General features: G+C 46.9%; 1 protein-coding gene across 1 annotated transcript in view; it reads right to left on the reverse strand.

The window, feature by feature from the left end:
* The window catches only part of TTC39C (tetratricopeptide repeat domain 39C), a 102,842-nt gene extending 87,579 nt beyond the window's left edge, over nucleotides 1-15,263 (reverse strand). Inside the window, exon 1 of the mRNA XM_082853274.1 lies at nucleotides 14,535-15,263. Within this exon, the coding sequence (XP_082709400.1) occupies nucleotides 14,535-14,686 (152 nt within the window). The 5' untranslated portion in view covers nucleotides 14,687-15,263. The remainder of the gene's footprint in view (nucleotides 1-14,534) is intronic.
* Nucleotides 15,264-15,704: the final 441 nt, after the last annotated feature.

The following is a 15,704-nucleotide window of genomic DNA, read 5'->3' on the forward strand; positions in this document are numbered from 1 at the left end:
CTGGGTATATACCTCCCAAAGTTGAACACAAGGTCTCAAAGAGACACATATACCCATGTTCATAGTAGCATTATTCACAATAGCTAAAACATGGAAGCAACCCAAACGTCCTTTGACAATGGATGGATAAACAAAATGTGACACACACACACACACACACACACACACTATTCTGCCTTAAAAAGGAAGGAAATTCTAACACATTTTATATCATGGATGAAACTTTAAAGACATGCTAAGTGAATACCCCAGCCACGCAAGGACAAATACTTATGATTCCACGTATATGAGGTTCCTAGAACCATCAAATCCAGGGAAATAAAATGGAAGGGTGATTGCCAGGGACTGAGGAGAGGAGGAAGTGAAGAGTTAAATGGGTACAAATTTCAGGTTGGAAAGATAAAGTTCTGGGGATGGATGATGGTGACAGCTGCACAACAATGTAATTGTACTTAATGCCACTGAACTATACTCTTAAAAATGGTGAAAATGGTAATTTTATCTTATGTATATTTCACAATTTAAAATTTTTTAAACCTTAAAAACTTACTATCAGTTATAAATGTATAGGAAAATCAAAAATAGTAAAATTGACATTCACTTAGTAGCCTGTAATTGAAAACATTTAATGCTCAGAAACACTGAGCATTGAAGTGTTTTACTTCTCTGTAAAATATGTATCCAGAGTGTTTGAACAGCACTTGCTTTCTTTTTGTCATATAACTCATGATGCAGAGGGAGCATTTTTGCTACTACGCCTCGGTGAACTGTCCTCTTTCTTACCAAGTCTGGATCAGCTTCCAACATTGTAGCCTCTGTGCCTTCAACGTTGTGAAGTATTTCTGAGATTCCTTTAATATGAAGTTTTACATTCATCACCTCCTCTGGGACATCCTCATCTTTTCCCTTACAACCACTCTCCTCCTTTGTGTTGATAAGCTCGCCTCCACTGGGCACCCGTGGGAGTCTCAGTGGTAGAGACAACAATCCCAGGTTAGCTATTCCTTCTATAACTCCATTCATATTTGATTCAAACTTCATTTCCAGCATGATCACCTTTTTCTCTGCTGCACTTTCATCTTCGTTGGTCAAATCCCTCTTTCAAACAGCCGTTTTTGTAAAATGTCATGTGGGTTTATCACTATGAGACAAAGAGGCAACAACAATATACTCTGCTGTCTGTGTGGGAACTGAATAAGGGATGTGCAGTGCTCAATGACAGGCAGACTCTGAAACAAGTGATGTGACTGGCCACTGATCATGATGCGCACCTGTTACATCCGTGGTGATCTGTGGGCTGAAGACCAGCTTGTGCATAGTTACTCACAGTACACACACAGGTGAAACTGAAATGTAGACCGTGTTTTGGGGGGTACTGGTTATTTAACTAAGCTCTGGTAACTGAAATCCATGCATATTAGAACCAAGCAAAGCAAGTGCTGTATGTGTATAATTACAAACTGAGGTAAGAAGCCCAGAGGAAAGGAACGTGATTCTTAGCGAATCTTCAAGAATCTGAAAGAAGTCAGAGTGACTAGAAGTCAGAGTAAGGGAAGGGCACAGCCGTGCAACATAAGGCTACAGAGTGACATGACTGATCAAAGTGTTGATGTTTTAAATGAAGGTTAATATCGATTCTAAAGCTTGTTAAAATGAAAATCATTGTCAATTTAAAGCTATTTTACTTTTCCATTTTTACATAAACCACCATATGAAAAGAGGAGCTATAAGCTATTTTGTAGCATGAGCTTCTTTGGCTTTGTACAGCCCGAGCCTAGAAGCAACACAGTGAAATTATTTTAAAATATAAGAAAAGAAGGATTAAGCAGTAAATGGTCAAGCGCCAAACGAGGCAGGGCGAAGCCATACCACAGAGATGCTGTCCTGATCCTGAGAGTAGGAGGAGGTTATTTTAATTTCCTGGGACTGCTGTAATAAATTGTCACAAACTTAGTGCCTTAAAACAATAGAAATCTTTTCTCTCCCAGTTCTGGAGGCCAGAAGTCCAAAAACAGTTTCCCTGGGCTGAAATCAAGGTGTGGGCAGGGCTGGGCTCCCTCTCGAGGCTTTAGGGAGAATCCATGCTCTGACTACTCCAGCTTCCGGGGACTGCCTGCATTCCTGGGCTTGTGGCTGCCATCACTCCAATCTTCACGGCGAATGTCTTCAAATTTCTTCTCTCTGCTCTGTTTTCGTGTTTTCAGAGCAGTCTTCTCTATGCGTGTGAAATCTCCCTCTGCCTCCCTCTTACAAGGATATGTGTGATTGCATCTATCCGATCCAGGAGGATTGGCTATCCACCCAAATAATCAAGGATAATCTTCCCATCTCAGAATCTTTCACTTAATCACGCCTGCAAAGACCCTTTTTGTGGCCATCTAAGTTAACACTCAGTGGGTTCCAGGGATTAAGATATGGATATCTTTTGGAGGACCATTTTTCAGCCTACCACTGAGGCCATGAAAGGGTTCTTAGCATAGGCAATATAATTAGACACAAAAAGATCACTCTGGTGGGGGTGGAGGAGGGACAGAGAGGAAAAGAGGAAGCCAGCTGGGCTCTGCAATTGTCCAAGGAGCGGTGGCTTGGACGAGGTGGTGGTGAAGAGAAGTGAATGGACTCAAGAGATACTCAGGAAGGAAAACTGGCAGACACAGAAGGTGAGGAAGAGAGGTGCCTAGAGGACCTTCAAGACTTCTGGAGTCTATAACCTTGTTGCACGTGGTGCCACCCACGGAGCTTGGGAACATCAGAAGAGCAGATGTGCAGGAGACCATGAGGCTAAACAAGTGACCTGCAAGACTGCTGGGGGATGCCAAGCAGCACAATAGGGTTCTTTGCAGAGGAAGCAGGAGAAACAGCATACGCTCTGGGGTTGGGGCCAGATCTCCCACTCAAAATCTTTTTAACTTGGGAGCAGTAAGACTTCATTTTGTCCCAAGCAAAGTGACAGTGGTAATACTTATCCTCAGGGCTGCTGAGAGAACTGGGATTAAGGGTAAAATTCACGAATCCCAGCGTGTATTGATGGTAAGCACTGATCACCCACTTGATTACCATTCACTGCCGTTCTCTGCCTGATCAGTAATGCAAACAAAGACCAAGTCTGCTGGGTGATTGTATGACTGTAACACTTCTTACTTTATTCTGATTCCTCTCTAGCTTTGCTAATTCGTATTCGTTTATTGCTAAAGCCTGATGCTCGTTTAGAGTTACTGATGTATTCTGAAAATAACTCATCAGGCTAAATAAAGTCAATTTTTTTCTACAGTTTTTCTAATTGTGTCATTAACGTGTATCAAATATCTTCCTAACTCATCAGTATTTAGTTCCTTCTCTATCTTAAATCATACAAATAGATAATCAACTCAATCATCTCCCTTCTACATTAACAGCAGATGGAACCAGCATCGATAAACAACTTCAAAAGAGATCATCCAAACTAAATATTATCAACGAGCTAAAAAGCCTTTCCAATCACCTGTTCAAAAAGGCTTATTTTTTAAGTAACAAAATTGTGTTTTCATTAATTTTCTCATCTTTAAATTATCACAGGGTCCTTTTATTATGTGTGGCAATAATCCACAAACCGTATGAACACTTTGAGGATTAAACACACTCGGCTGTCTAGGCAAGCAATTCAAACACTAAGTTATCTTAGATAATCACTTAGAAATTTTAGGAGATTTCTCTATTTTTCTGTTAAAAAGGCATTTTCAAAGTGAAACTAGAAACTTATTCTTCATAATAAAATTTTAGTAAACTAGTGCTCAGTAAACAACTCTGAACTTCATAAGAAAGTGTCTCTCACCAAAGCACCTACTTTTTCTTTAGTTTTCAGCGGAACATAGGGCAGGAAAACTTCATTTGGGTTTAGTTCATTATTCATAAGCTTCCTTAACTATAAACTTAGACTTGAACTGAATAGCTCCTTGATGAGGTTTTGTTTTACTTTGAGATAAAACAACATTCTTCTATCAAGAGAAAAGCTCACAATTTCAAGTTAGCCTCAACTACCCTCTCTCAGGAGCCCAGCTCTGATCCAAGATGCCACAGAAGGGATACAAAAACCACTCAAACCATTCTGTCATTTGTTGCTATTTTTACATTGGTAATTGCTCCAGAACAAGAATACATTGGAATTTCACCACAGCAGGTCCTGACACTTGGCTAAACTACTTCAGACAGCTGTTTCCACTCTCCCATGGCCCTTCCCTCCTTTTTTCCCTGTGATATTTCAAGAGGAGTAATTTCCAGCTCAATGTGTAAATTTAGTAATTCAAGGTAATGAGCGTCTCACCCATCATCAATACACAAAGACCGAAAAACTTGTGGATGCCCATGGTTGAGAGCTGAAGCAAATGGCATTCCAGATATAAACTCTTGTTCTTTTCTGAGCAATTAAGTTGTTGCAAACCTTGCTATTGTCCAGGAGATAACCAATTTCTCCAACAACTGCAGTCCTACAAAAGCCAGCCCCGTTTCGCCTTGGGTAGTTCCAAGAGTCACAACATCAGACAAGTATGCAACTGATGGATGCAACGTGATTCTTTATTTTAGACCCCAATAAAGTTGAGGGTGAGCACGATTTACAAGACACAAAGATATCGAGTTCCTTTTTGCTCCAGAGATGAGCTGACAACACATGACTAGAGATTTTGCAATTCACTATTCAAAATGAAGGGGGTAAAGGCACTTGAAGCCTCGACAGTGACTCATTATCCTGGAAGCGGTCCCAAAGCGGCCATGCAGCATGGATTTCCATGTAATCCAATTGCCCCTCAAAACCCAAATTTCTGTCATTTAGTAAATTCAACTTGGATTTGAATACAAAATATCATTTTCCCTCATTTTCGGTCCACTTAGAATAGTACCAAAAATTTTACTTGACAGAGATAAAGGGATACAAACATTAAAAAATCTGTTTATCTGGTGAATGACTTACATCATGGAAGTAAAACCCGAAGGAGGGCTGCTGTAGCCATGAGGCGAGGAAGTGAATTCCAAAGCAAAAGGCGTCTATCTAAATAAGGAGGCCAAAGTGGGAAGAACAGCAAATAATGCTTATTAACCATGGGAACCCAGAAAGAGACGCATCATGCTCAGATTCACGTCCTAGAAAAGCTCCACCCAGAAGGAATACAATGGTGTAATCAAGCATGTAAAAAACAGACTGAGCTAACACGTACTGTGGGATGCAGTGGATGGCGTGGCTGTGGCTGGAAAGACACAGGTCCTGCATGCTGGCTACGCAATGAGAATAAAGAAGGGAAGGGACCCCAGTGGTTCTCCAACCCCCTGGAGGAGCAGAAGAACCTGCACTGACATCCCTTCCTGGAGCTCTAAGAGCCCTAGAAGCAGCCGTGTGTGACCTGGAAATGCTGGCGTTCAGAGGCAGCAACCGGTGAGGCCAACCCTGGAGGAACCCTGCGGTGCGCTCTGCCCTCGCACCCAGGGTCACAGACATACTGGGGGCACTGTCTCCTCCAGCACATACCCTCTGCAGCAGCCCTGCCAGCTGGGGCTTGCCTCCCCTTCCTGCTGCTCCCAGCGGGCCCAGGATTTCAGCTGCAGAGACTGAACCTGGTCTTGAGCCCTACACCCCAAGCCTAGTACCTCTCAATGGAGGTGTTCTGGAAATCTGTGGTGGCCATTTTGGGGTAACACGATGACGGCAGCAGAATGGGCCAAGGACCCGAGACATCCTCAATGTGCAAGAGAGTCCCAAGTATCACCCCACGTCCCACACCACCTCTGAAGGTCTTTCCATTATTTAGTTCTAAAATCCACCGCCACTGACTTACAAGCACAAAATCATTCTGTCCTTGTTTAAATATACCCTTTCTCAAGATCTGTTCACAACTGTAGAAAACCATGTAACAGCCACACTGCTTGCGGCATCTGAGCTGCCAACACACCACAGCTACACCAGCCCGCGCCTGCCGCTATCACATGCCAGAATTTCAAAGGGATGTTGAAAACTCCTTTACGTATATTTAAAGCCAAGTTATTAAAGATCCATGAAATACTGGACACCAAGGATTTTCATTAATAAATTTCATTTTTGCCATCTATTAAGAATCGGTAGCACACTGAAATTTATATCAGGAGAACTGCACAGAGAATTTATTTATTGGGGGTTTCTTATTTTTCTACCTTACTCTGATACTGTCCTCAGGGTGACACACCTCCCACCCCACCCTAACTTCCCTATAACCTTTTTCCAATTCATCCTTTAATCCTAGAAATCTATTAAGGGCTTTGGTCTCCAAAGTACTGGGTTTGGGGAGGGATTTAAAGATGGGAGATCTGTTTTCTGAGACACTTTGTCAGCACACATCCCAGGTCCTAACGCTGTGAATTAATGATGCTGACAATAACCTGACACAGGCAGCCAGGTTCATTGCAAAAAATGCTTCCTCATTTTCTCCACGTCAACAGTCCGTGGTTTGCCTTGGCATATCATGCTACTTCGCTTAAGGCTGTTTCCCGGCTTTCTCTTAACAAAGAAGTGTCGTCTGTTACCTCTTTTATGTCAAGTGTATCTACTCTCTCATTTTTCTCCTATGGAATGGCTTCTGATCGTCTCTTAAATCCAAATTTATTCATTGTACACAGGTGCAAGCACCTAACTAGTTCATCTTCTGATGAAGGTGTGCTGAGCATTTACATTTTGAAATACATGTAATTTTTTGTTATGAATTTCTTTTTACTTCTCCTTTATGATACTATTTGGGCATTCTACTGACTTTTAGACATTATACGTGTGGGCAGGTCATTTCATCTGTCAGTTTCATTTTAGGATCACAGAAAGGGAATTACACAATATTCTATCTGTTATAAAGAAAGGGCATTAGATTTGAGAGAGTCAAGAGCCATCCATCTGGAAAGCTTCCCTTCCCAACCTCCAAGTTCTTCCAGAGACCAGTTCTTCCTGAAATTCAGGACAGGGATCGTGGAGTCGAGAAGCTAGACTCCTGCCTTCTCCTGCCAGAGAGGCAAGTAACACCAGCATGTCATGCCGCCACCACCCGGGGTAACGCAGAGCGCTGGGGGAGGCTGATGGGAGCAGTGGAAGGGCTGGCCAGTGAGGGTAGGCCTCTGCCTGACCAGAAACAACATGGGGTGGAGGAAGGCCAGGTGCAGCTGAGACCCAGGGCCACTTCAGAAGCAGGAGACCTCATCAGAGCCTCCGATTTCCCTTTGATGGTGCCTGTCAAGACTGGCATGTGCTTGGCGCAGCTCTGCTCCCCATCACCCCACACTATGCACTGGGCAGCCTGGAGGCACCAAAGGGAAGAGGCTGAAGAGCCAGAGAGGAGTCCTGCCACCTGCGTATGAGAAGCTGAGCATCAGTTCGGGGGTGCTTGGAGCCCCTCCGCTGGGTCCAGACATGTCCACTGCACATGAGGATGCAGGAGGGGTTTGGGGAATCGAGGCTCCTGAAGGGCACTACCCCTGGGCTGCATGTGCAGATAACGGGGAGCTGACATGCCTATAAAACCTCTTGGACCCCACATGACCGCAGCGACCTCAGGAAGGTCAGGACCACCCAATGAGAAGTCTACCCATCTCGGCCCTCTCACCCAGACAGGCAGCCGTGTGAACGACGCCCGTACATCACGGTGCTGGATAAAGAGGCGGAAGGATGCTGCAGCAGCGCCACCTTCTCGTGGAAATCTGAGCTGTGTCTTGAATGACCAGTCAGAACTAGTTCGATAACACAAAAGTCTCCAGCATGACTAACTTGGAAGGAACCTAGAAAGAGGCAGGAGGGAGGCAGGGAAGCAGACGGGACAGATGAGAGCACATCCTACGCCAAGCCAAGACCTCGGACTTCATCCTGAGGCCAGCTGGGAGCCACAGAGCATCTAAAGCTCGGGTGACACACTCCCCGCGGACAGGCCTCTCCGGTGGTTTATCAGATCGCCTGTGGGCATCAGAGTGTGGTTTGCAGATTTCTGGGGAAACTAACCCCAAAATGACATTAGCAGCACACAGGTAAACTTCTCATAGTGTAAGAGCTACAGAAGCGAGGTAGTGTAGTGCTGTGGTTAAACACTCAGGCTCTGCAGCCAGACATCCTGGGTTCAAAGCCAGCTCTCCCACTTACTGTGAAACCTTGGGCAGGTCATCCAATGTCACTGTGCTTCTCCCCAGCCCCCCGTAAGAGGGAGGTGACAAGAGCACCCCTCACAGAGCTGTGGGGAGGATAAAGTGAGGATGAACGCACGGTGAGTGCTGATGTGTGGCCTGGCACAGAGAAAGTACCACCTAGTATTTACCATTACGTGTTTATTTCTGATGCATCGTTAGGAAAAATAAGTTCCCTAAACCAGTGATTTCACAGATATTACGGCTCGGATAAGACTGAGTGTTAAAGTGACTCTTTCTGCAGCAGATTTAAAGGTATTAAGGGAGCAATGCCTGCCCGAAGCAGGGACACACTTCTCACCTTTGTGTCCTGCACACGGTGGACCTTCTCTAAGGGCTTTCTCCATCATAACGGCCCGTTTTCCTGTAAGACAAGAGTAACTCCCTGTTGTGTATCTATTTCTTGTGTTCTGAAATTCTTGAGCAAGAAGGAAGATGGAGAAAGCAACCTTAGCTTAGGGGGAAAAGGGCGGAGACGGTCAACCAGCAACCACCTTCACACACAAAGAAGAACCCAGTCCCCGTCTTCAAATCAGACGTCAGAAGTCATTCACGCACATCTAGACAGCAAATTTACGAACAGCCGTCTAGAACATGTGTCTGTGACTATGTGTGGTGACAAATGCTAACTAGACTTACTGTGCTGATCACTGCACAATATATACAAACATCACATCGTCATGTTGCACACCTGAAACTAGGGTGTTGCATGACAACTACACCTCAAAGAACATGCATGCAAAGTCACTTGTTCAGAAACTGGGATGCATTTCTCCGAATAACAAGGCTTCAAGTGGTGACTAGATCCCCAGGTTAGCCCACAAAGACCTATTCAATCCCAAACCGGACCTCTGTTACCAGCTGAACAGCGTACTGCAAATGTAAGGGACGGAGTAGGTGGAGGAAAAAGTCTAAGACGGAGATGAGTTCCTCCCCGAGTAACCCCAGCCCCTTGCACGGGGCAGAGGCGGTGCTAAACCAAGTTTTGAAATAACAGCCGTCTACTTTCTGTGCTTCTCTTATCCTCTCTCCTCTCCTGGAGTCCTCAGCATGGGCCTCTTCAAATTCCCCCCCTGCTGTTGCTGGGTAAGCAGGAGGGTGACCCTGGCAAAGGAGACTGGGGTGTGAAAAATGGGATTTCAGGGGCTAAAAAAGTCTGTGCAAACTGTCTAAGCCCTGAAACACAATGGTGTGTTTGGGGGTCCACAGGGTGTTCCGTGTAACGAGAGGAAAGAGCACCTCAAGCCATCCCACCCCCGCGGTACAGGTGGTCACTTTTTTCTGACAATTTCCTATATAAACTCTCCCGTTATCCTACAGGCGGCTGCATTTTTTTAAAAAAATTCCAATTAAGCCAAATGAATCTTTAATTGGGATCTTTTCAGACAGTGCAATAGTTGGGGGGAAAAAATCAGCCTTTTTCCAAACACACTGCTGAGTTGAGGAGGATGGAAAAGGGCAGCAGCTGAGTTTCCTCCCTGCCGCCAGTTCCCTACACCACTTCCCGCTTTCCCGCGCTTCTCCTCTTCCTGCATTTCTGCACCTATGGACTCTCCAGGGACTCTGGCAGCGAGGCCCAGGCACCCGGGCTCTGGGAGCAGCCAGATCATGCAGGAAACAAGGGCAGCCGGCAAGCTCTCCCTGGCGTCCAGAGCATCTGACACAGTGCTGGGCACACAAGAGGCTCCGACGCCTACTGGCTCAGTTACACAAGCCTTTTGAGTTTTTCCAGGGAGAACTACGGTTTGTACCAGGGGTCATGAAACTCTTTCTGTAAGGGGCTGGAGAGTAAATATTTTAGGCTTTGCAGGCTGTAGGCTCTGCATAGCTATTCACAGAGAAGATACATAAATAAGCAAGTCTGGCTGTGTCCCAATAAAACTTTATTTACAAAAGCAGCCAGCCAGATTTGGCCCATGGGGCCTAGTCTGCAATCCCTGGATTATACTGAGCCATCTCTATGGTAAGACTGGCTCCATGCTCGACACGCTCACAAATAAGGCCACGTGTCATACTGCTTGGTCATATGTACCATAAACTGTGTTAAACAATTTAGGATCCATACATTCATTTTAAACATACACGTTGCCGTGAATTTTTCTTGCTTTTTGTTTTTAATACATTTTTGCCATTTTTATACTTTAAAATAAAGTGGAAAAGAAAAGTATCACAATTCCTAATACCGACTATGCACTAATTCTATATCAAGGCCTCATTCATGCATATTTATCATCAGTGATCATTCACTTTAACCATTACATGCTTTCTGAGTTGACAATGACCAAACAGGGCTTTTTAAGAATATCTACAGCCAGAAAGTCGTAGTCATGTTGGCAGGGGTAAACAAGGCAGATGTTTTAGGGTCACTTAAAGCAGATGGAGATGGTGACCTGAAGGGGAGGAGAGACAGGAAATGCCACACCTATGAAATAAGAACCACAAAGCTCTTTGGGCCAGGAACTCCAAATGTCTTCTGTTCTCCTCAGAGTTCAGTGTGTTTCACCTCTACTAGTCCTTCGATTAAAAAAGTAGTATCTCAAGCCAAAAAGAGAAAAAGATGGTGACACATTAGGATCCTGAGGCCCAAGGAGCCAGGTGTTAATTACAGATGTGACGGCCACACTGTGAAGGATGACGGTCATCGGAGAGCATGAGTTAACTAAACACCCTGAAAGGCAGAGCTGACTCCCAGCAAACATGGACCAACCAGCGGATCTGAGAAAAATCAAGTGTAGAAAAACCATCCAACGTGACAATCAAATAACACTAATAAGCTGGCAGCTCTCACCCCCCTTCTCCAGAAGCCATTTCACATCTCTCCTAGAGTTCCATTTCCACCCACCTCCGCTCACGTTCTCCTCCCTCCTCCCCTCCCGCACCCCAACTCTTCCTCCTTCAACTTACTCACTTTCACCCCATCATGGCGCTCAGCAACAGTTCCTCTGGAAAATTTTCCTTCAAGCTGGGCTACACATTCCTTCTCTCCAGTCCTACAGGCTACGTCTCCCAGCCTCCCCACCGGCCAATCTTAACCTGCACCTCAACACCTAAAAATCTAGTGCCTGTCTCGTGCACATAACCACAGCCTATCTTTTATCACGAGCCTGAGTACCTACAGGTCTGAGTGTGTGTCACACACATGAACGTCGTTAACAGTGAGAGTGTGTATGTGTGTGGGAGATGGAGTGAACACTGCTGAATGAGAGCACTGAGCCCCCCGACCAACACGAGGAATGTGATTTCAGACGGTCAGGATCACGAACTTACAAAGGTATATCCTTGGGCTTAAAGCAGCACCACTGTACCCCAACCTCTGGGAACACATCTCCAAGTGCATGATGGGGGCTGAGCATCAACAGGGAGTAGTAGTTACACTACTACTATAGTTACAACAGAAGTGGCAGCTACATTTTGAAATCCCAGCTACGGAGACTCATATCTCAAAAGAAAGCCCCTACTGTGCATATATTTTTAACTCCTATATGTACAATATCTGAATTATACAATCCCGGCTTTCCACCAATTCAGAATGGCCAAGTAACCATTTCTCATTAGGTAGCTGTTGGGGAAACTTTTATAATCCTAGTAAGGTGGCAAGAGAAAGTGACCTTCTTGCTTTAAGTTTCTTAACGTGTTATTGTTACACTAGGCACAAAACGTGTCTACTGTTAAACTAACGATAGGATTCTGGAATTTTTACTACAATGGGAAGGGTGGTGACAAAAGAATCCTAAGAAAAGAGATCATCTAATTGTTCTATCTTCCGTAGAGAAACTGAGCTAGAGGTGTTCCTCAAACACTTACGAAATCACTGCTGGGTTTTCCAGCTGGCCATTCAACTCTGGAACTGCAAGAGAAGTATCCCAGTGCATAACAGGACCCAAGTCTCATCAAATGCATTATGTGAGGCTAACTTTAAATAGAAAGGCTACCTGCATTCGGGACATTGTGTCTTCTGTTCAAACTACGCCGTCAAGAAGAAAGAACAAGAGTAGTGAGGAAGACACCAGGCACAAAAGCTAGTTAGTGTTTATTGAGCGCTTACGCCAGCTACTGTGAATTCTTTTAATACTAACCACCGCCCTACAGGTGTGCGCGATTCCCATTTTACAGGCAAGTAAGCAAACTGAGAAACCAAAGTCAGCAGCTACGAAAAGCGGACAACCAGGATGGCCACCCTGGTTGCCGGACAGCTGATAGAATTAATACTACCACTATCCACTCCTAAAAAAAAGTTTAAGTTGCTGGAAAACGAGGTCACAGGGCAAATTACAAAATATAATCAGTTAGGCAGGACAGGCAGGAATGGTTTAAAGGAAAGAGCCCTGGATTTAGAACCAGGGCTTGTGTCCTGGGCCACGCTAAACACGGAGACTTGAGTGCCTCGTTACAACACTGTCATGATAAAATACACCTCTCTCTTTTGTTGTCAGTGGAATAGTGAGAATATAAGGGAATGTGCCTGGCACTGTGCTTAGCAGAGAAGACATACTACAGTATCTTGTTCTTTTATCCTCGGTTCCCATTTCAAAATATAAGCAGACAGCTACAACTCCTAGCTATCCAGCGTAAGCCCCCCACCCCAGACCCCTCCCCCTCCCCTCAGCCCCAACACCCACAGAGAAACACTTTCAAGGTGTATCTTTCTGCCCTTGCTGTGAGAAGAGCTTTCCTAACGCTCAAAATTTGCCCTCTAGCAACAGTGCATACAGAGGTGTCTAGATGAGGCAAAATGACTTAGTTCATGCCTTTCAATATATGGGAACCATGACGTAGTAATTTAAGTATGTTAAAGCAGTTTAGAGGGAAAAGAAGATCATTAAAATAAGTAACAGAACATTTCAAGGCAAGAAATGTTGAAATATGCAAGCACAGTGTCTTGATCAGCAACTGAAGAAAATAAACTTGACTCAGACTTTCTCCACTCCTCTCTGATACAACGTAAATTCCCATGTCTTTAAAGAGTCAAAGCACAGTAAGTGAAACTTTTTCTCATGAAATACATTCTCAGATGGCTAAAATAAGCTACAGGAGACACTGTGAGACGAGTCTTTTAAATCTATCCTCTGGAAATCCTTGATGAAACTCTCGCTTGAAATCAGACTGAATGCTTTAAAAATAAAATGTTCTGAATAAAGCTAAGAAGTTTCCATTTGCAGATTTTAAAAACTGACTTAAAAGTAAAATGTCTCAGTGAAAAGTTTATAGTTGTGAGATACCTGCTTTGCCATTAAGCATGTGGAAGCTCCCACCGGAAGAAACCACCATTCTTTTAAGTCTGAAAACTTCAGGCGTCTGTATCCCACCGTCCCTCATTTGCTTACAGACTGTGGCTCTCAATCACAGCTGCACATTTGGTTTGGTCCTCTAATTCCTACCAAACCACCGGCTCTAAAGAAACGCAGCAATTGGCCCTTAAACATTTACAGGGAAGCTGCTAATCAACATCCTTGAGTCTTGTCAACACTAGAAGGTCAAATTACAAACTTACTTCCTAAACCAGAAAGCGGATGCTTCTGCTCCCCAAAGAAATTGAAGGCTCCTCCCACACCCACGAGAAAGCAACCAGGTTTTAGTTTTTCTTCATTTTTAAAAAGAGGAATAAAAAATTAACTGAACACACGTGTGCTTCCTCCCACTCTCCCGTATATTTAGAATCCCTCCATTTTCTTCTACCTTTAAGTTAGAGAAATCCATCATAAATTCGCTCGCTTGAAAGGCATTAGCAACTCATTTTGGGGACTGAGTTTTAGAAGAAAGGCAGAGAGAGGTGAGTAAGCAGAGTTCGGCTGATTCTTTTTAATTCCTGCACGGCCAGGCAGTTATACATATCTGTTTTCAAACAAGGAAAGCGTTTGCAATGCACAACGATGCAAAGTAACGCGAGGCACAAGAAACGGGCACGATAGCTGGTGTGGTCCGTGTCACAAAGGCAACACGCTAGCCGGAGTCACAACCCTGCAAGTCCCGGGCTCGCGGCTGCCTCAAATCGCATCCGGTCCCAAGTCTCAAAGCCAACGGGCTCCAGACCCGGCGGCGGGGGAGGCGACCCATGAGAGAGAATCGGACAAACACCGGACGCCCCTCTTGGAGGGCGAGGCCGAGAGAAAGTGAGGGAAGAGAGCAGGAGCCGGGAAGACACGCGGCGAGTCCCGCGGAGGGAAAGGACCACGGAGCAGGGGTGGAGGCGGAAGGGGAGATGTGGCAGAGGCGCCGGCTGCAGCTCAGGCAGAGGGACAAGACACGGGGAAAGGCGACAGGGCCAAGGATCACTGACCGACGGGAGGGGGAGGGGGCTTCTGGGACGGGCCGCAAAGGGAAGCGCGCGAGCCGGCCCCGAGGGGCGCGTGCCGGGCGGGGGAGCGAGGCGCGTCAGTCACCTGTATTGTTTGAAAAGCTGGTCCGACTCCCTAAAGCCGTTGTTGAGCAGCATGTTGATGCCGGCGAGGGCCAGCTCCGCGTCCTGCAGGGGCGCCGCCGCCGAGTCTCTGTCGTCCCGCCGCCGCGGCCGCTGCTGCTCCGAGCCAGCCATGGGCGCGCGAGGCTCTGCGCAGGGCCGAGGCGAGGTGGGGTAGCAGCTGCTGCGGCCCCCGCGCGCGCCCGGAGCCCGGCTCTACCTGCCCGGAGCGCGCCGGAGCGGGCGCGGGGGAGGGGCGCGGCGGGCGGGGCGCGGAGGGAGGAGCCCGGGTCCAGCTGCAGCGCGGCGGGGGATGTGGGCGCCCAGGCCGCCGCCTCCAGCCGCCGCGGGGATTACTCAGCAGCCGCCCGCCCGTCCCCTCCGAGGCGCGCGGCTCGCGCCGCCACCAAAACGAAATCCGTTTCCGGGTGTCTCTACCCCAACGGAGCCGGGGCCGAGCCGCTGCCGCCCCCGCTTCCTGCAGCCCTCGCGCGCCGCCCCGGGCCCTCACACCGCGCCCCTCGCGCGGCAGCCCGGGGCCAGCGCGCCGAGCCTGCCCGGACACGCGCGAGGCCCCTAGGCCCAGCCCTTGACCCACTCCTCCAAAAGGGCCGGACCCGGGAGTTGCAGGGAAGCTGGAAAGGGCAGACGGGTTCGGAGAGCGGACAGTGAACTCCGCCCGGGCCGCAGCGAGAGCGCGCCTCGCTTTTGCCCCGAGTGACTGAAACCCCACGCAGGCGGCGCGCGCAACCCGCAACTTTATCCGCACGCTTGGGCCGCCTACTAGCTCACGGCAGCCAATCCTCGAGGAGGTGGGCGGCGGGGACGGGGCCTCCGGGCACCTGCCCGACAGCTGCCCCGAGCCCAGCGTTGAAGAACTGGAGCGGCGAGGTCCTGGGTGTGCGGCACCCACCCTCTCCGGCCCGCCACCAGCATTTGCGCGATGGGGCAAGAAGGCAAATGGTGGCCCAGATGGCACATACCTAAATATTCAGGAGTTATAAATTACGCTGTTGTGCGTTCTACTCTCACCCTGACAATTATGCTTTCTTACCAATGGAAGAGAAAAATAAGTGTAAAGCTGTGGTTTCCGTAGGACCGAATGTCAGTAAAACGCCAAAGATAACCGAATTTAGCCATTATTGACTAAATT

Source organism: Leucopleurus acutus (genome assembly GCF_964270905.1).
Source record: "Leucopleurus acutus genome assembly, chromosome: 13".
In the NCBI taxonomy this organism is placed as follows: Eukaryota; Metazoa; Chordata; class Mammalia; order Artiodactyla; family Delphinidae; genus Leucopleurus; species Leucopleurus acutus.